The following is a 20,901-nucleotide window of genomic DNA, read 5'->3' on the forward strand; positions in this document are numbered from 1 at the left end:
ACCATGACAACCAGGTCATCAGAGGTTTTCCCAGTCAAGCAGACCCCCGCCCCTCCCCGGAGATCAGGTCACAAAGATTCTGTGATTGCCGGGGAGCAGGAAGGAAGATGCTAAATGCCCTGCAGCCTTCTCTGTCTCCATGGAGACAGCTTTCTATGGCTCTGTAACAGCCACTCAAATAAATGCTGCTTGACTTCATCCTCACAGCACCCCAGATGAGATGATGTGGTTACTCCACTTTACAGATGGGGAAACTGAGGCATGGGGCACAGCAGCAACTTTGCCCAAAGCCCCCAGAGCTGAAGTGACAGGCAGGCAGGAATTGCTGTCTACCCCACAGGCCACTCTTTCTGCTGCCTCCTAAGGGGCCGGGACAGATTTTGTGCAGTGTAGGAAGATGAGAACACCCATGCCGATGTTCCAATCAGTAAAAAAACTGCTCACACCTATAACTGACTGGTCTTCTAATAAAGGGGGAAAATGAAAAGACTTTAAAGGACGAAAGAGCTAAAATAGCCAGAGGGATGCTCATGGCCCCGGGAAACAGCACAGCTAGACACACGGGCCCAACACCGCTTCCCCAACAGGGTTTCCGCCCCAATCCCAGAAGGGCAGGCTCACCTTTACAGAGGCTGGCAAAGGGCAAAGTAGGAGGGGCACCCTGTGTGGACACAGGGACAGGGAAAGCCCAAAGCCCCACCACCAGACATCTCCCATGAGTCCAGATGGGAGGCAACCCCCAGAGTACCCACGAGAGCAGTGCACCAGGCTGAAGTTGGGGTCCTCGGCTTCCCAGGGCTCATGTCCAGCCTGGGAGGGTACAGGGGGGCAGAGAGAGGGAGGTGCTGACTTGCCTGGTCTACCACAGAGGTGAGGGCTGCCTCGATGGCCGTCTGGCCCCGCTTTGTTGCCCTGATGTGATGGTACGACCCATTCTGGGAAGAAGCGAGCACCTCAAAGAACTCAGAAGGCAGCACGGTTTCGATGCGAATATTCTGGAAGGGAGGCAGGATGGGTGAGAGAGGTGTTTCTGGGATGAGTCAGGAAGTCAGAATGCAGGAAAGGAGCAACGTGACCCACAAAGAGCAGCCAGGCCGGGCCATGGGGCGGCCCAAGGCCCAGAGGCCTCCAAAACCAGCAGACGAGCTGGACGAGGCCCTAGAACTGGGCTCTGAGCCCTCCAGCCTTTGACCCCCTCCCAGGCCACCACACTCCCCGCATGGCCCGATGACCCAGTGCTCCTCAGGGGAGCCTGAGGCCTACTATCGTTGGCTTTCTCAGACCCTGAGGTCCCAACGAGGAAACCACCAAACACAAAAGAATGTCATCAGTATCCGTCAGAGTTTTCTTCCCAAAAAAATGGTGATCGACAGTCTTTATTCAATAACACGAGGAAAGCAATGACCTACAAAGCTGCCCCCAGGGGAACGCTGCCTTCTTCTTCTAAAACCTCAGAAGCCACTAGGAATGTCCCAGGCATTCCAACTGATGATCCTGGGAGCCTCTCACGAAGGACCAAAACCTGCCGGACTCCTCTCCCTCTGCCTGTGTCTGCCATTCCTTTCTAGAGCCAGAAAGCTAACTGAGGTTAGCCTGGGTCACCTGGGCCTTCCGGACAGTTACAGGTATTCCTGGCCCCACAGGGAAAGGTCAGGGAGTGCTCCCTGCTCCTCTGCAGAGCAGGAAGAGGCGGATTCTCAGCACCATGGAGTCTCAGGCTATGACAAACGAGCAGGAAGGCAGCAGGTGGACACTGCTCCCCATCACCGCCTCCTGGAACCGAGCTGCCTGCGGCCCCCTCTCCCCACTCCGGCCCTGCAGGGGGAGGGCTGGGGGGCACAGACTCGCAGGTTCACAAAGTCCTGAGAGGCCCCAGAGATGTCACGTGCTGTCTCTCATGGACCCAGAAACACCACTAGGAATCAATAACTCAGCTTGCCTGCATGGGGGCCCTGCAGCTTTGGGGGGCCGCTCCAGGAGGCACATCCCACACTGACACCCCCCCGGGACCCAAGGCAGGCACTCACGTCTGACAGGTAGACCTTGTTGCCGGACTTGTCAAGCACTTCGATGGTGATTTCATACAGGCGGCCGGTCTCCAGCACCCACCTGTCACCGGGGTGGACTGTGAACCCTACAAAACAGGCAAGCAACAAAGCCTGACACTCGGGCCTGTACAGGGCCGTGCTGCTGAGGAAGGGGACGGCACCAGGCACACCTGGAGGACCCCACAACGGCTCACCTGCACTCCCCCAAGGAGAAAGAACAGCTGCTAAGCATGGTGAGATCTAATGCTCACCATCGGCCCTGAGCCCGCAGAAGCTGGGGTGAGCTCTCAGCTTCCCCAGCACCACCCTGAGCATATCCCACACTGACTGCTCCCGGGCTCATTCAAACTTGAACCTATCCACTGAAGGTCTAGCCTCTGAATCCACAGTAGTTGTATGAACCGAATCCACAGTAGGTCTGCACTCTGAATGCACAGTGAGTCTACATCTGAATCCATAACCCTCTGAATCCCAGTAGGTCTGCACTCTGAATCCACGGTGAGTCTACATCTGAACCCATAACCCTCTGAATCCCAGTAGGTCTGCACTCTGAATCCACAGTAGGTAGAGCTCTGAATCCACAGTAGGTCTTGGCTCTGAGGCCTGGCACTGAGCATTCTATCCATGTGAACAGCCCTCCCTCCCAGGCCTCTAGCTGTGCCCCCACACACGATGCACACGGGCTGCTCGCTGACCCCCGTGAGGCCGTGCACTCTCTCACCACACCCTCGCCCAAACTGTTAACTCCGCCAGGCCGACCTACCTACAAAGGAGCAGCTTCTGGGAAATGCCTGCCTCAACCCTCATCTCCCAGAAGCTGTTCTTCGGCACTCAACTTGACTAACTCTCTACCACTGTCCTGTCACCATCTGTTTACACTGCTCTCTCTCTGCAAAACCAAGCACAAGGACCTATGCTTCCTTCCTCCAGAACTCTAGGCCCAGCACAGGCCAGACTGAGGGAAGGTACCAAAAAAGGCTTTCTGAATAAATGAAGCTCCTAAGACACACCTGCCTGGTGTTACCACATTGTCAGCTCAGGTCTGCACCGATCAGCAAGCTCACATGGTGGCTCATAGGAGGACCTAGGGGTTTGCTGCATGTCGGTCAAATGTTCTCTCGCCTGAACCAATTCAGTACACCCAACAGGTGCGTCAACTCGGAGCAAACTCAAAGGGAGCATCATCTCTATGACCTGGGGTGACACTTGGGTCCTGGACATCTCTCAAGCATTCATCAGTTATGGCAGCTCCTGGGCCCTGGCTCCGCCCCCACGGGTCCTCCATGACCGCCGAGTCCTCCCTTCCTCTCTTGGGTCAAATGCCTCCCCTTCCTCCCCACTGAGACTTTTACCAAGTGTGTCCTTGCTTTAGGGGCTCCTTTGTCACTGAGCTGACCGACCTCCAAATGTCCACAGGTCTGGACAGAGCCCTGGTATAGAAACCAGGAGGAGACAAAGCCCTCCCACCTACGTTGACCTTGGCCTACCCTCTGCTTGTTTCTGTGCATCAGTGCAGGGAGGACTGGGGAGCAGCCCTGGCACGAGCTGGCTGAGCTGGCCGGTGTGAAGCATTTTCTGGGGAGCTGTTGTTGCCTTTATTTATTTTTTTAACTCCTGTCAGTAGCACCTGGGAGGACCCAGGATGACCAAACTTACCCAGGTATCCGGGTTCAACCACGTAGATGGTGCTATTGGGTAACCTGGAAGCACCCTGCATGCGGATACCTGAATGCTTACTTAAGGAACAAAACACAAGAAGGAGAACAGAGCAACTGGCAGGATTCAGCTCATATGTGTAGGAGAGAGGATGAAAACCCCTTGTGTGAGGACAAGTAGAACAAAGCCATGTTCCAGAATCAGAGGCCACACCACGCTTCCTACACTAGCAAAGGAGGATCTCTGCAAGGGACACTGGAGCCCACACAAACAAGGCTAGGACAGGGACAACCCACACGCTGGTTTGGAAACAGCCTTGCCCAGGACCCTCGGATGGGGCTGCCCGTGCCAGGGAAGGTTCCGGAGGCGAGGAGTGAGGCTCTGCTCCTGCCACCACCTCCCATCCTGGAGCCTCTCCTATGAGTCACCCACAGAGGTGAGCGTTCCACACAGCCGTGTTGCTATTTCGGTTCTTTCCAATTTTCAGACCTTGAGGGAAAACAGGGTTATTTTTAGCCTCGCCAAGCTTTCGGGGAGAAAAATGACTTCCAAACAGCAGGTCTCCTGCACAGGACATGCTTATGTACTTGCAGACAGGCCGGGGAAAGGATATTCCTGTGGCTCAGGACCAGGCTGCTCTGTCCCAGCTGCACGGCGGTGACCATCGATGTGTCCTGGTCCAAGACGGCCACGGGCCGGCCCACGTCTCCCTCGGGGCTCGAGATGCTGTTCTGAAGCTGGAGCTCATACTGCTCAGAAGGCATTGACAGCTCTGGCCGCCCAGAAGCAAAAAAAACAAAGTGGGGGAGACAAGAGCAAAGGCAGGAAACATTAGAAACCCATACATCCACCCCACCCCAAATCCCTGGACCCGACTATCAGTATGACTGCTTGATTTCTCTTTCTTTCTTCTTTTTTTTTTACTTAGTTTCTTCAACACTTTTTTTAAAATTTCACTATAGTTAATATACAGTGTTATAATTTTCTCAACACTTTAAAATTTAACATTATTCTCCATGCCTGTGGACAAAACTGACACTACCCATGAATTTTCAGAAGCAATCAGTTTTTTAATGACTCATAAACTGCTTTTTTTTTTTCATTAAGCACAGCCTCTGACACCAATTGCAGGCTGCTTGCAGAATCCAGGAGCTGAGTGAATTCTGCTGCTGCACCGAGGGGCCTGGGGTAGGGCTCACGGGAGCCGTGCAGCCTCTGGGGGGGTGGTCCAAAAAGGCACCAATCCATTGTTTTCCACCAGGTTTGGGGAGTTCAGTCTAGGATCTGCAAAGAATGTTCTCTTTTGCTATCTTGACTATCCATCAAGGTTTCCCTGCTCGGTGTCACGTTGTAGAAGAGAGAGAACTGCTCAATTTGGGATTTGAGGGATGAAAAACGATTTCCCCAGGAAATAAGCAATCCTACAAAACTTGCCGCTTCTGCGTCAGTCTTCCACAGCCTATGTGTAGTGACCACGAACGCTTTTATAAATGGCTACTGCTGACTGCAAAATCAAGATGTGGTGGGACTGTGCCTGCTGCTTTATGGGCCTGCCACCCCATTTTATCCCACAACCACCCTTGACCTGGGTACTGCTGATGCGCACAGCTTCAAGATGGTGGTGCTGTGGAAATCGAGCCAAGAAGCCCACTGGGTCCTCCAGTGGGGAGTGGCGGAGCTGAGATTCAAACCAAAGAGAGCAGGATGAATCATTGAACACTACATCAAAAACTAATGATATACTATACAGGGGCTAACTGAACATAAAACAAGACAAAAAAACAAAGAGAGCAGGAGCACTTTTACTCAACCCCTCCCGGTCCTGTCTGTCAACTTTCCTACTGAGCAACCTGCTCACAGAGCCTGGGGGCGTGGCCACATCTCTGCCCTCCAGCAAGAGACAGGAGGGAGAACCATAGACTGCACCCTTGCTCACCATTCCTCCCCAGATCCCAGCTCAGGGCCTTCCATGGGAGGTGTCCAGGACAAGGGCCAGGAGGAATTTCAGCTAGATCATCCTTAGAATTCCCAAGAATTCCAACGGGAGCTTTAAAAGGAAAGCAACTGGTCCACTTCCTGTCTTAGGGTATCTTCTGTGTGTTCTAATAAGTCCCCAAGAATCTGCCCTAGAGCAGAGGGTTCTCAAAGTGTGGGCCCTGGACCATCAGTGTCACCTGCCAACTCCAAATGACTGCTCCCCCACCCCAGAGCTGCTGAATCAAACTCTGGAGGTGGGCCTGGTTCTCTGAGTTTGAACAGGCCCTCTGGGTGATTCCAGGGCACACTAGAACTGAGAATCCCTTAGCGTATACACAGCCCATCTCCTTGTCCTCTAAATGGGGGAAGCCCAGCCTAGCTGAGCTGAGATTCTTGAGGATTATATTTTCAGAATATGGCAGAAGTGCATCGAGAATCCACGCCATAATAAAATAATGCCATTGCACAATAAAGCAGTATTACTTTATGCTGTTTTATGAAGCACTAGCTTCCTCCTTTATTTAAAGTTCTCCAAATGAATAGGCCATTTTGGGAAATGAATATACGGATTCTCAAAAGATCTTGCACAACAACATAATTACAAAATCCTAGGACAATGAAAATAAGGGGTTTGTTTGACTCCTTAAACACCTCTTATAATGCAGAACTCACTACTTGTGAGAAGCACTGAATGCAGAAGGCTTTGCAGATGCTAAGGGTCACTGTCTATCTATAAAAATAGGAAGGCTGTTCTTGGGGCACCAGACCAGCTCATCTACCATCTGCAGAGGATAAAGGGCCATCACCAAGGCTGCCCTTCCATAAGCCAAGAGGCCCACATGCTTCTAGGAGACAGGCTCTGTGACCCTCCTGACCCTGGCTGACCCTCCAGATGTGCTTCTTATTCCCCCCCCCCACGGGTAGGCTCCAGGGATGACCATGGAGCTCCTGGGGAGGTAGATCTGAGCCCAGGAGGATGGGGAGCTCACTCCCTCACCTCTGGCTCCAGCCCCTGCTCACATAGCCCATAAGAGCTAGTTCTGGGCAGCCATGGCTCAAGGGTGTGCTGGGCTCCAAGTCCCTTTGACACCTGGGTCACCGACACCAGCCTGTGCAGGTGATTCTCCCAGCCTCAGGGCATTTTATCTCTGTTCCTTCCATGATTGCACTCACTCACGTTCTTTTGGACACCAATTCCCTCAGTCAGCATGGCCTCCCCACCTTTTGTTCTGTCTGATAATTTAGTTATTGTGCCAGTCATGTGTTCAAGCAGTACAAATACCAAAGGATTGAGAACTGAGGGGAGAGACCTGCGGCCCCCGCTGGAAACACTGCCCTGCAGGCAGCACATAGCCCCCTATTACAAGCTCCAAGAGCCCCTCCCCCCCTCCCCACCCCCACTTGTAAGATGTTCGGAGAGTAACCATTGGACTGGCTGCTGGGCTGTGTGCTCCAGGAGGGCAGAAACCCAGGCAGCATATGCAGCCTCTAGCAGACCACGGCACTGAATAGGTGCTCAATAAATGGGCTTACAAGAAAGCGAGCCACCCAATTTAAAGGGAGGCAGACAGAAGGGAAATAAAGACATGGAAGAAAAGAAGAAAAATTACATTTTCAAGGAAGGAAAACTGAAAAAAAAAAAAAGAGAAAGAATATATTTGGGGTTATAATTATCCGCATGTTAATAAGTCCAGATAACTGGCCTCTAACCTAGAATTCTCTAAGCCAACACGGGATGCCACGCAAGATGGACAGCAGCTGAAATTCATGTCCCTGTCATGCCATCAGTCGTCACTTCCCTGCTAGTCAACTTGTTTAAAAAGACAGTGATGTGGGGCGCCTGGGTGGCTCAGTTGGTTAAGCGACTGCCTTCAGCTCAGGTCATGATCCTGGAGTCCCAGGATCGAGTCCCGCATCGGGCTCCCTGCTCTGGCGGGGAGCCTGCTTCTCCCTCTGACCCTCCCCCCTCTCATGTGCTCTCTCTCTCATTCTCTCTGTCTCAAATAAATAAATAAATAAAAAATCTTTAAAAAAAAAAGTGATGTGAATTATATCTTAATTAAAAAAAAAAAAAAAAAAGCCTAATCCATCTAAAACAAATGGACAGAGTTTCCATTTGTATGACTAGGTTATGGTGGACCTTGCTGGCTCGGTTCTCAAGGGTTCTGTCTGGAAGCCACCCCAGACCTGCATCAACCAGAACCATCAAGTACCCAGCTATGTTCATTTTTGGAGGAATTTTCCATCTCATTTCCCCATTGATGAAAGGGAGGCAACATTCCTATTTCCTGCCCTGGGCTACCTTTCATGTGTTCCGACGCTTTGACATATATGGTAGGTCAGTGACCCAACCCACAAGTTTTCTGGGTCCCTTGAGATGTGCTGTTCCTCTGGACTATGACATCTGAACTAATTCAGGGTGAACTCTCAAGACCTCTTCATTAAATCACCCGCCATTAACCATGCTGACTGCACTCCCCGGTTGGGGCCCAGCTCTCAGATCTCTGGCCAAGAGCCCCCACCCTGCTTCCTATCCAGAAGGAGCCTATTCTCAGCTTCCGTGGTCTGAGGGGCAGAGTGCTCTGCCACACTGTAACTTCTCAACAGATCCATTGCTCCCAGGTGAGGCAGTGTCTTTCAGGACCCCATCTATGGAACAAAACCCAAGTTTCTTGGATACTGAAGCATCTATGTGCTTCTTACACAACACCCTGCATCACAGACAGAATGACCCTCCAACCTGGGGGAGGCAGCTGCCTGAACACGTGCCAAAGCCCTTGGACAGATGGGTGACACTCTTGACATCTTGTGCTCTGGCCAGGAAACATGGATAAACTTTTATTTATTTATTTTTAATGGTTTTATTTATTTATTTGACAGAGAGAGACGGAGCGAGAGAGGGAACACAAGCAGGGGGAGTGGGAGAGGGAGAAGCAGGCTCCCCGCGGAGCAGGGAGCCTGATGTGGGGCTCGATCCCAGGATCCTGGGATCATGACCTGAGCCGAAGGCAGATGCTTAACGACTGAGCCACCCAGGTGCCCCATGGATAAACTTTAAAAAAATGATAATAGTAATAATTCTTAGGAGGATTGGTGCTGTATTAAGAACCCTCACCATATAAAATGCATCACAGGTACACAGCACTCTAGAATTTCCAGAACAAATCCACATCCACTAATTAATTTTGCCCTCACAGCATAGGCAGAAAGGCCTCAAGGTATCTGAAGGGGAAAATGAGCCCCAAAGGAGGGGCAGTGGTCGGCCAAGGCTGGACAGCAGTCAGTGGTTGACCAAGGGCAAAGCCCGCTCCAATGTGAAGCTCACAGCTTCTGACATTCTCAAAACAAAGGCGTGGATATACACCCAAAAGGACTGAAAGCAGCATCTTGAAAAGATATTTGCACACCCATGCCCCTAGCAGCATTATTCACAATAGCCAAGAAGCAAAGTAACCCAAGCGCCCATTGATAGATGAATGGATAAGCACTCAACAAATATGAATATGCGTACACTGGACTATTACTCAGCCTTAAAAAGGAAGGAAATTCTGACACACGCTACAACATGGATGAGCCTTGAGGGCATTATGGCTAAGTGAAATAAGCCAGTCACAAAAGGATAAATACAGTAAGATTCCTCTTATATGAGGTCCCTGGAGGAGTCAAATTCACAGAGACAGAAAGTAGGATGGTGGCTGCCAGGGGCTGGGGGGACCAATGGGAGCTGGTGTTTAATGAAAACAGAGTTTCAATTCTGGGAAGGTGAAAAGTCCCAGAGATGGATGGTGGGGATGGTTGCATGACAATATGAATATACTCAATATCACTAAACTGCACACTTAAAAATGGTTCAAATTGTAATTATATTATGTGTATTTTACCACAATAATAAAAATGGTTAAAATTGTAATTATATTATGTGTATTTTACCACAATAATAAAAAGCCTCTGCCATGACCACCTCGCTGAGTCAGTGACTCACCTGTGATCTTTCCTTGCCTGATCTTCTGCACCCTATAGCGAATGGAGGTCCCCACCATCAGGTAGACGTCGTAAGCTGGGTTCAGAAGGATGTTCTCCAGAATCAGCAGTCTGACCTCTGCAGGGCGCACGTGCTTGGAAGAAAGAGGGTAGAAAAAGTGAGGTGAGGGAGGGGTGCTTGGCTGGTACAGTCAGTTAAGCGTCCGACTCTTGATCTCAGCTCAGGCGTTGATCTCAGGATCCTGAGTTCGGGCCCTGTGCTGGGCTCCGCACCCAGCACGGAGCCTACTTATAAAAAATAAGAAGAAAAAGTGAGGTGGGGTGGGAATGGAGAGTGGTGTAGACAAGAGAAAGAGAATCTAGAACTTCTCAGGATGCTTATGTAGGGACAAAGAAGTTAGGGGTAAAAAAACAAGGCAATGCTCAGAGCCCCCCACCTTCAGACCCCCAAAGCCCCGGGGGAACCCTGTGTGTTCACGAGGCACATGTTCAGCGGCTACTGCTGAACCGTGCTGAGCACATCACTTTACGTTACGCGTGCTATAGCTCAATGTATAATCATAATAGTTACACAGAAAGAAAAGTGAGGAGTGATATCCATGGATACTGTGGCCACCAGGGGCTCGGGGGCTCCACCCACAAAAGCCCAAAGGCCAGGTTGGTTGGAAAGCCACAGGCAAACCTGAAAATGGGAGAGAAACATGTCCCTGATGAGTGCTCAGCCCTTTCCCCCTCCCGCCGCGCCGCGAACTCCTCATCAGGAAAAGGTGTGAGAGACTTGAAATGGGAGAACCACCACCAGTCCAGCGCACCCCTTGGGTTCCCGGAGTCTATGGGGGCCTGCACCTTTCCCTGCCTTTGATCTTTTGGCAACTCTTCAAGTTGGAGAAAACTCAGCAAAGAAAATGATTCTCATCCACAGAGATGCAAATACATTGTCTCAGGTGGAGGTGTGGTCGATTATCATCCCGTGGATATTGACCAGTTCTGCTTCTATTCCTAAATTCTTGGGGTTCTCCTTTGCTCCAGCTATAACATCTTACAGGTTTCCTCACTTAATAGTAAGTTACATAGTATCTCTGACTCATCCAAAGAGACAAAAGCAGCCCTTGGGCCCCGCTCTGCAGTGGGTGCTTTCCAGCAGGGGGCAGGCAGGGAAGCCGCGTATGGACGGGCAGCAGGCAGGACAAGGGGGAATTGCAGCTCAGAGGTGGGGTGGGCTGGGCTTGGGTCCAGAATAAAAAGAGACAAACAGTCTCCAAACATGACCTGCAGGGTGCTACAAGATGAACCCCTACAATATGGCACGTCCTGTGCTTCTAAAACCCTCCAGGACCCCTGGCCTACTGGCTAAACCACTGAAGAGTAAATCAGGAGGTGTTCTTTCATCTGTCACTTTAGAAATTCAATGGCAGATGGAGGACCACACCCTTCTGTGTGAGCTCCAGGAACCAGGCAAACGAAAGGAAGATCTCAGGGTTGTAGTGCAAAGGAGGCAGGGCAGACATGTGCCCACAAGAACCGGGAAAGAACCAGGACCTCTTCTTTCTGCTGTCCTATCCCTCCCCCGATGGGTGCTGATGGAGAAGTAGGTGCTAGTGAGGCTAGGGTGACTTGAGGGGGGCGGTGAGCTAAGGAGCCTTAACCCCACAGATGGGACCACCAGTCCCAGGGCTCAAAGTGGAGCATGGAGGACACTTGGAAGTCCCCAGTTTTTTCAGAGCCCCAAATGCTTGGATGCATCCCTCCACTGGGACGGAGGGGGGTATTTGTTGCAAATCAGCTGGTTAATGAGCATCCCACTGCTCCTGGACCTCCCTTGAAACTGACAACGGATCAACTACTTTGGAGCTCTGGAGATGGTACACTCTGGTCCCCCAACTACCTCTCTCGAAAGCTGTGGCCCCCAAAACACCAAACCCAACAGCAGGAATACAGAATCACGCCCCGAAGTTCCCAGTTCATGAACAGTGAAACTTCCACGGTACCACTCCTAAAGGTGCGCATGGCTGTGAGCCATGCCAGGAAGCCCCGCTCCTCCCAAGCCCCAGGGCCCCACCTTGTAGACGGCCTCCTGGATGCGCGCCTTGAGCTTGGAGCTGCCAGTCTTCATCCCAGACACCAGGACGGTGTCCCCCTGCTTGGCCACCTTCTCCATCTCAGAGATGTAGGAAGGAGGGATGTACGTGGACTCCAAGAACGTGAGGATTCTGGAAAAGGAATGTGTCATCAGACCTGAATGTGGAAGCAAAGACCCTAATGGATTCACTGTCTGTTGGCACCTCCTAGGAGGGGCCAGACGCTGAAGTAAGTGATGGTGCCCTGCTTGGTGCTGCTTAGAAGTGTGTCCCTGAAACTTCCTACATCGGAACTGCCCACCTCCTTGTGAAAAACGCAGATTCTTGGGCCCTGGCCCAGGCCTTTATCTGCTTGAAGCCTGGCACTGTGCCTTTTATCAAAATCCGCACGTGATTAGGGTAAACCCTGCAATATGAGGACCACCTGCTTAGTCAAAATGCTTCTCTCCCAGGTGTGAGAGGTGAGGCCCACGGAAACTAGGAAGCAGGCCCGAGAGCACAGACCCAGCCAGGGTGGTGCCAGCAATGCCCACCAGGCTCCCAGGACTCCCTGCGACGTCCTACCCACCGCTCAGGGCCAGCTCTTGCCCCTGGAAAATGACACTCAATGACCCTCCTCCAGTATCAGGAAGAGGGGATCACACCCATCTTATTGCCCGTGGGGCTGGGCTGTGGGGAGAAGCCCCACGTCGGGAGAGAAGTCAGAGGCGGCGACCCCACAGTTTAGGCAGGAAGCAGGGCTGGCTTGAGGGACCCTTTCCACTTCTCTCTTGCAGACTGTGATTTACAGGGTAGCCCGCCTTCCCACTTTGAACGAGAGCAGTCCACTGGACAGGCTTCCACCCTCCCCAAGGTCCGCCAGCGGCTGTAGTATGCTGTGACTGACTCCCTTGTGTGGCTTTACTACGTGTCACATCCTGATATTAATGAAAATCCAGGACACTCTGGTGGCAACATGCCTTAATGCCTTTGATTCTGGTTAACATTCAGCTCACGCACAGAGTTTCTGGAAGCTCAGGAGGCTATCATGACAGGAAACGCACCTGCTTGCATAGACTGGGGCAGGGAACCAGCATTCTCTGAACATCTGGTGTGTGACAGGCCCAGAGCGAGGCTCTGAATACCGTGCTGACCCACACAGCTGCCCTCAGAGGTAGCCACAATAATCCCCTCCCGCGGACAGAGGAGGATGCTGATGCCCAGATGGGCTGCATTCCTTGACTGAGGAAGCAGGCAGGAAGTGACCAGGCCAGGCTGGGAATCCAGGTCTCTGACTGAACTTCACGAGACACCAGAAAGTCCAGAGCTCATCCAGAAGACAAAGGTTGAGGGTCCCATCCCTCCAAAGACCTTTGACCCAAAAGGGCAACCCAGCTTGCCCATTGTCAGGGTGTGAGGATGTCTGCCAGGGAAATAGGCGTGGGCTAAGCTGAGATGTTCCCTAAAGCCCAGAGCTGGACTTGTAAAGGTGTAAATAAAAGACCAGACTTTTAACTCCCCACAAAATACTTACTAATTGCAAGGTGGTAAGACAGTAACTTCATAGTGGGGCATCCGGGCAGACACCATCTAACCCAAGTGATGACAGTGAACGTCATCCGTGACAGACCCACAAAATCATGATAAGATGCAATCAGGAGAATAAAGAAGTTCAGCTCTGCCATCTTCCTGCCAAAGATGCAAAGCTCTGAGTCTAATCAGGAGGGAATATCAGATAATCCTGAAATGAGGGACATTCTACAAAATAATTGGACTATAATCTTCATGAGTATCATGGTCCCAAAAGAAAGAAAGGCCAAAGAACTGTCCTAGGCTGATAGAGACAGGACAACAGACAGCAGGTGACTCTGGCTGGGGTTTGCACTTCATGTGAAGGATATAACTGGAATAGACTGGCAAGGCCTGAATGAGGTCTGATGACTGTAGGCATCAGTGTTCATCTCCTCATTTTGATGATATTGCGGATATGCCAGAAAATGTCCTTAATGGTGGTAAATGCATGTTAAAATAATTAGGGACATCAGGTCGGCTCTTAAATGGTTCAGGGACACCACTTTTTGTACTATACTTGCAACTTTTCTGTAAGCTGAAAATAGCTGCAAAATTTTTTAAAGGGGCACCTGGGTGGCTCAGTTGATTGAGCGTCTGCCTTCAGCTCAGGTCATGATCCCAGGGTCCTGGGATCGAGCCCCGCATCGGGCTCCCTGCTCAGTGGGGAGTCTGCTTCTCCTTCTCCCTCTGCTGCTGCTCCCCCTGCTTGTGCTCTCTCTCTCTCTCTGTCAAATAAGTAAATAAAATCTTAAAACATTTTCCTTTTTAAATTAAGTCTTCCTCTGGAGTTAGAGAGCATAATGCTAAGCAAAATAAATCAGTCAGAGGAAGACAAACACCATATAATTTCACTCATAAGTGGAATTTAAGAAACAAAATAAGCAAAGAGAAAAGAGAGAGCGAGACAACCCAAGAAAGAGACTCTTAACAATAGAGAACTTGTGGTTAGCAGAGGGGAGGTGAGTGGGGGGATGGGTGAAATAGGTGATGCGGATTAAGGAGGGCACTTGTGATGAGCACTGGGTGATGTATAGAAATGTTGAATCACTAAATTTTACACCTGAAACTAATATAACATTGTACATTAACTATACTGAAATTAAAATAAAATTTTAAAAAGATTATAAGGGAATATTGAAAAAAATTAGATCTTTTTCCCTTAAAAGAGAGTTTAAAATTTGATTTAATAAGCCCTGAGGCAATGCAGGATAGCAGGGGATATGAGCCCAGCCCTTGGGTCTGCACCAGCACTCGTCAACGGGACCTTCTGCTTCACATCTGCTCTGTGCAACGTGTAGTAACCACTAGCCACATAGCTAACAAACACGTGAAACATAGCCAGTACATCTAAGGAACTGGAGTTTTCATTTTATCTCATTTAAACTGAAATAGCCAGGGTTGGGTTGGGTTAGTGGCCACCATATTGGATAGTGAAGATTTATATAGATCTGAGTTCAAATTCTAGCTCCGCCACTTACCAATCTGGTAAGTGGCTTAAACCTTTGTTTCTATGTCTGAAAAATGGCAAAAATGGTGGTACTAGAGCCCACACGGCTTTTGGAGGGATTGAGGGAGTCGAGATGCCTAAAAAACCCATGTCCTAAGGAGTCCAGTGCCGGGGAACACAGCCTCTTGCACCTGTGAGGGCTGTCGCTGCTGGAATGTCTTCCTAGCCACAACCTGTCTCCCCTTTAACTCACCCCCAGTGGAGGGCTGCCCTCTGAGGCCACATACAACCTTTCCCAGCACCCCATGACAGCTTCCATTATCTGGGGCAAGGTTTCTCTTCCACAGCTGGGCATGCCAGCCTCCTCGACAACTTCCCACAGAGCACACCCCAGTGGGCTGCGGAAGCAGCAAGGTTCCAGCACAGCTATGGGAGCCGAAATGCTCTTCCTTCAATCAGTCATGGGGAATGCTGGCCAGCATCCTGGGAACTGCCCTGGGCTCCTTGCTGACGGTGATGATGATGATAAAAGCCCCCAGCCTGCACGGAGCCAACTGACAGCCTCCTTCCTGCTTTCCTGCAAAGGTGAGGTGCCTCTTACCGCAGGGCATTGTGGGAGTCCGAGAACCCATTGGCCTCCGTGTCCTTCACGATCGTCCAGTCAAAGACCAGCCCAGCCAGAGTGCTGAATGTGTTCCCTGCAAGAGCAGATGGGGGGGAACAGAAATGTATCAGAGTTAACTCCTGGGGCTGGGGGGGAGGGGAAAATGCACTCAGCACCACCCCTCTGCAAAGCAGGTGTTAGGCCTCCATTTCAGGAAAGGGAAACTGAGGCTTAAAGGGTTAGGGTCATGTGACCATGAGGGGCTCACCTGGGATGCGAACCCAAACCTGTCTCAGGTGAGCACTTGTGTTCCTCCCACAGTACCTCTGACGGCTCATGACAGGCTCAGCGCAGTGTGTAACACCACCACCCCTCAGGTCTATAAGGACTTCACAGTTCAGGTGAGCTCCCGAGACCTGAGTCATTCGTTCCCCCTTACTCTCCCTCTGCAGGGAAAGAAGCTGTGGATGAAGGGCAGCATCTTGTCTCTTCGCCTGGACGCCGAGACTCCCAGGGTCCCAGTGTGGAGGAGATGGCAAGCCAGCCAAGCTGGTCTTAGCTCTGCAGTCCGGCTTGCTGTCCGTGAGCCTTCTGACAGGATGTCAGGACAAGAGAGCCCAACCTGGGACCAGGCAATGATTGTGGAGACAGGACTCCGTAAAGACCTTGTTAGTATAAGTACAAGGTCTGGTTCCCGTCAACGCACTACAACGGTGTGGGAGGTGGAAACCGGTGGCTCCGAGGCCTGATCTCCTAGGAGCTGCAGCTTTGCTTTTACCTAAGCAATGCTGCTTTTACATTTTTGAATTATTTCCCATCATTTCAAATGAAGAAATGCAACATATAAATCCAACTTCCAAGTTCTCTTGAAAAGTCTACAGAGCCGACCTCCTGGATCCTAGTCCCTCTGGGGATCGGTGGCTGGCTCAGCCTTGCAAGAAGGGATCATGGTCTCGGATTTGCCACACTCCCCACTATGCCATGTTGTTTACCCACCCCACCCCCCACCGCCCCATAGTCTTCATCTATATTCCCTGTCTGGCCAGAAACCCAAATAAGAGCATCTGGGGTCTAGAAAAGTTCTTACTACAGTGCAAAGGGCAAGGCATTCAGCGTCAGACGGGCCCCAGGTCCTGCCCCACCCCACCTGTGAGATCTCAGAAGCCAAACGAAACAGTGCTTAGCAAAAGCTGCAGAAAACTGGGCTGCTGTCTTTGCCATTACTTTTAGGGCAACATAGAGTTACTCTGTGACCCAGCAATTCCACTTCTGGGTATACAAGCTAGAGAAATGAAAAACCATGTCCAAAGAATGGCACATGAATATTCACAGCAGCATTATTCACAACAGTCAAAAGGTAGAAGCAACCCAAATGTCCATCAACAAATGAATGGATAAACAAATGCACTCTATCCATACAATGGGATATTATTCGGCCCTAAAAAGTAAGGAAATACTCAATACAACATGAATGAACCTTGAAAACATTATGCCAAGTGAAAGAAGTCAGACTCAAAAGACCATACATGGTATGATTCTATTTACAGAAAATGTCCACAATAGACAAATCTATATACACCAAAAGTAGTGGTTGCCAGGGGCCAGAGAGGAAAGAATGGGAAGCCACTGCTCAAGGGTACTGGGTTTCTTTTCTGTAGTGATGAAAATGTTCTAAAATTAGCTAGTGATGATGGCTGTACAACTTTGTGAATATATTAAAAACCACCGAACTATACACTTTAAATGGATGAATTTCATGGTATATGTATCTTTTTTTAAAGTAACTTAAGACAGGAAATAAAACAGAGTGGTCAAGAGCAGGTGGTCAATAAAGTTTTATTAGAACACAGCCATTATGCACCCCTTAGGACGGCTTTAGAGTAACAGTGGGAGAGCTGAGTAGTTGCAGCAGAGACGGTGTGGCCAGCGAAGTCTAAAACAGTTACTCTCTGGCCCTTCACAGGAAAAGTCTGCTAAGCCCAGGCCAAGACAGTGGACTCAGGGACCAGGCTGGAGCTACATACTAACTACATGTCTTCCCCCGGCACACACGTGTGTGTGTTCACACTCTGTACCTTGGTCTCATCATCTGGATGTGAAATGAGGTTAGAGCATGCAAAGTGCTCAAAGGAGTGCCTGGCCCCAGCGTGGCCTCAAGCTTGGTCATTTGTTCCCAAGATCGGTGAGTCATCCCCAAAGAGCCCTGTAGAGGAGCTCCTATCATCTCACTGCACAGACCCCTTCCCCAGCTCCCTTTGCTTTAAGCCAAGTGCAAACCTCATGTGGGACATGCAAGACTCTTTACATTCTGCATCCCCCACCCCACCACCCTGCTGCAAGTTTAGTCTCCTCCTGAATAAAATGGCCTTCTGAGGTGGGCAAACACCATCCTCCTCATGGCTTGGTCAAACATCATGTCCCTAAGAAACTGTCCTGACTTCTGTCCCCCACACCCAACTTTCAACCTTCCCTGGGTTGCCTTACATCCGATTTGATGACAAGCAGCACCTACTGAGATGCATGTGGGCCCCCCTACAGCCTGACCTACTAGGGCAGAAGCCAGCCCTTCCTTCCCAGCACCTGGCAGGATGCCCAGCAGGTAGAACGGCTCAGATGCCACGTGGCTCACTGAGACCCGCTCCCGTGCTGCCCAGCACTAAACCCTGGACACACTTCTCACCAAGTCCTTGCAACCCCCACATAAGCACCACTATCTCAATTTCATAAACCAGAAAACAGTTCAGAGAAGTGAGACAGCTTATCTGATAAATGAATAGACAGGAAGGAGGGACCTGACTGATCCTCTAGAACAGTGATTTTGTCCTCAGGGGACATTGGGCAATGACTGGAGATACTTTTGGTCATCAAAATTTGAGTTCTGGGGCACATGGGTGGCTCAGTTGGTTAAGCGTCTACCTTTGGCTCAGGTCATGATCCCGGGGTCTTGGGATCAAGCCCCACATTGGGCTGTCTGCTCAGCAGGGAACCTGCTTCTCTCTCTCTCCCTCTGCCTGTTGCTCTGCCTACTTGTGTGTGCTCTCTCTCTCTCTCTCTCTCTGTGTCAAATAAATAAAATCTTTAAAAAAAACACTTGGGGAATTCTACTGCCTCTCATGGGTGAAGGCCAGGGATGTTGCTGAGCATCCTACAATGTACTAGACAGACCCCACCACAAATAATTATCCAGCCCCAAGTGTGGATACTACCCTAGGCTGGGAAATTCTAATCTAGAGAATTTATTTTTAAGTAGAGGGAGCTGGAGTGGTCAGGGAAGATTTCAAAGACAAGGTGAGCCAAGGACTGGGCTTAAGTTTTGGGAGAGCCCTCATCTGAAAGACATCTGTTGCCTAACTTACTTTTTCCAACGGGAATCTTAACCTACAAATTTCCCTTTGCTCAGCTTCCAAAGAGGTAAGGCTGCAGCCAAGACAGTCCAAGAACAGATCTTCTAAGAACCCCAGAGCAATCCTATATTGGACTCCAGTGAAGTAAAGTGAATGATGGTGCCCGGGCCAGGACAGGGATGCATCCCAGCGCACGAGCACACGTGCACACGCGCACCCTGCTGTCTGGACCAGGAAGCCAACCCCAGCCCTCAAAGCCAGGCAAGGAGAACACTCCCACTGTTTCCAGCATGGTGACCCAATAAGCCTCTCCCAGCTTCCCACTGCTGCCAAGACACCGGATGTCAGCTTCCCAAAGATGCGCTTTACCCAGCACGGTCCTGGGCACAGGCATGGAATCGGCCTCCAGGGACTGCCAAATCTCTCATCTCACAGGCCCTGCTGCAGAGGCCAATGAGTGCCAGCCTCCGAGGGCCTGGGGGACACTCAGTGGTCTTGACCTCTTCAGTGTCTCCTCAGCACCGACTCTGCCATCCTGGCTGGAGTCACCCTCCATGGGGGAAGAACAGGGCTGGACGTGAGGGGACTGAAAAACAGACTGCCAGGGGCCCATTCTCACCTTCAGAGTCCAGAGCCTGGATCTTCAGCTCCAGGGGTGAGTCCTCCAGGTAGAGTTCTCGGGTAGTGGAGACTATCTGAATGCCGTGGATGAGGTCGACGATGGCATCACAGCGCAGGACCTGGCCCGTGGCTGGAGGGATGGGAATGGAAGGGTTAGCACAGAAAGCGGTGCCCTGAGCACCATGCCACCTCCACAGTCTCATGGGTCAGGTGCTCTCGCACTTTGGCAAGGATGAGAGCCACCAACAAGACCACCACCACGAAATGGAGCTGGGACAACCATATTGACCTCAGCAGCCAAGCCGCTGACCAGCACACGGGCCTTCTGAAAGTGAGCACAGACCTGTGCGGAGTAAGGGCTTGGGGGCATTTTCATTGCCCCTCTTGTACTTTGGCAAGGTGAGTAGCTGCATTTAAAGCTGCGTGCAAGAAAACTCCTCAGAGAGAATCTGGTTTTGTGACCATTACGTTAAAAGACAAGGATACATTATGATGAATTAGCATCCAGAAAGATAATGCTGTTCTGAATGCTTGTCGCTACGCTGAAATTAGGAATGGCACCCGGAGTTTGTTTGCTTACACTGGTGTTTTTACAGAAGACCATCAACTGTACTGTAGAATGAAAGGGTGGTGTGAGCAAGCACACAGACTTTTTTATTAGCTCCATAAATAAGATACATAAATGGCATTACCCAGGGAATTCTCCAGCGTAAAAATAACAGCACGTGACACAAGATCATCCTGCCCATTCTCCAGGCCCCGTAGAAAACCACTTGTGCACCGTTCATGGTCCCTTGTTAGAAAGCACTACATCAAAAGCCTTAAAAATACTCATATGTAAAACTGGGAATCTATCCTTGGTAGAAAATAACTTAACCCAAAATTGTTCTCTGTACAAATATATTTATTTTTCTATATAACACCAAAACAAACATCTGAAAACAATCTAAATGTTCAATAGAAGGGGATCCTTACAGGACAAGCCCCTGTGAGGAATGGTATTCAGCCCTTACAAATAACCCTATAAAAATGGAAACTTCGTATCATGTTAAATGGAAGAAAGCGTGACGGAAAATGACATTAATTGTCTTCTAAGCAGTTTACCACCATATGTTAAATTAAACGTGGGCAGTAAAAGAATTGCAACAACTTTTTTCATTTTGATTCAATACCCATTGAGGAGTTATTTGGGGAACAGATAATTATTTAGAAATGAAAGGCAGCCTCGACGAGAGGGAAAACAGGACACAGAGCTGGCGGGAGGGGCCCGGGTGGGTCCTGCCTGAGCATCCTCTGACCCAACAAGAGACAGAGCACTGCCTAGCGCACTGGCGGGCTGTGTGGCCAAGGTCTCAGTGGGGTGTCTCCCGTCTCTTGTCCCCACCAGGGATTCCCACAGGGCACTCAAAGCTCTTACTGATGTCCTCGGCAAAGATGATGCTGGTCAGGCGGGCAGGCTGGGACAGGCGGGCCTGCACCACTGCCTTCTGGGAGCACTGCGCTTCATCCGCACCCAGCGGCTCGATACTGGCCACCTCCGGCCGGGTCGATGACCTGTGGCAAGAAGGTCAGAATTTATTCTCTGGAGCTACCC

General features: G+C 50.5%; 1 protein-coding gene across 3 annotated transcripts in view; it reads right to left on the reverse strand.

Annotated features, from left to right (window-relative positions):
- Nucleotides 1-20,901, reverse strand: part of NUP210 (nucleoporin 210) — a 103,308-nt gene that overhangs the window by 63,560 nt on the left and 18,847 nt on the right. For all 3 annotated transcript variants that reach the window (XM_054504556.2, XM_064591500.1, XM_064591502.1), the window contains exons 2-10: nt 20,725-20,861; nt 19,306-19,437; nt 15,340-15,436; nt 11,722-11,872; nt 9,664-9,796; nt 4,318-4,476; nt 3,705-3,773; nt 2,028-2,134; nt 855-995 (exon numbers count right to left, since the gene is read on the reverse strand). In XM_054504556.2, the coding sequence (XP_054360531.2) occupies nt 855-995; nt 2,028-2,134; nt 3,705-3,773; nt 4,318-4,476; nt 9,664-9,796; nt 11,722-11,872; nt 15,340-15,436; nt 19,306-19,437; nt 20,725-20,861 (1,126 nt within the window). The remainder of the gene's footprint in view (nt 1-854; nt 996-2,027; nt 2,135-3,704; nt 3,774-4,317; nt 4,477-9,663; nt 9,797-11,721; nt 11,873-15,339; nt 15,437-19,305; nt 19,438-20,724; nt 20,862-20,901) is intronic.

The sequence above is a fragment of the Mirounga angustirostris genome, unplaced genomic scaffold (assembly GCF_029215605.1).
Source record: "Mirounga angustirostris isolate CCGP_5_RB_7025 unplaced genomic scaffold, mMirAng1.0.hap1 SCAF_1, whole genome shotgun sequence".
NCBI lineage: Eukaryota > Metazoa > Chordata > Mammalia > Carnivora > Phocidae > Mirounga > Mirounga angustirostris.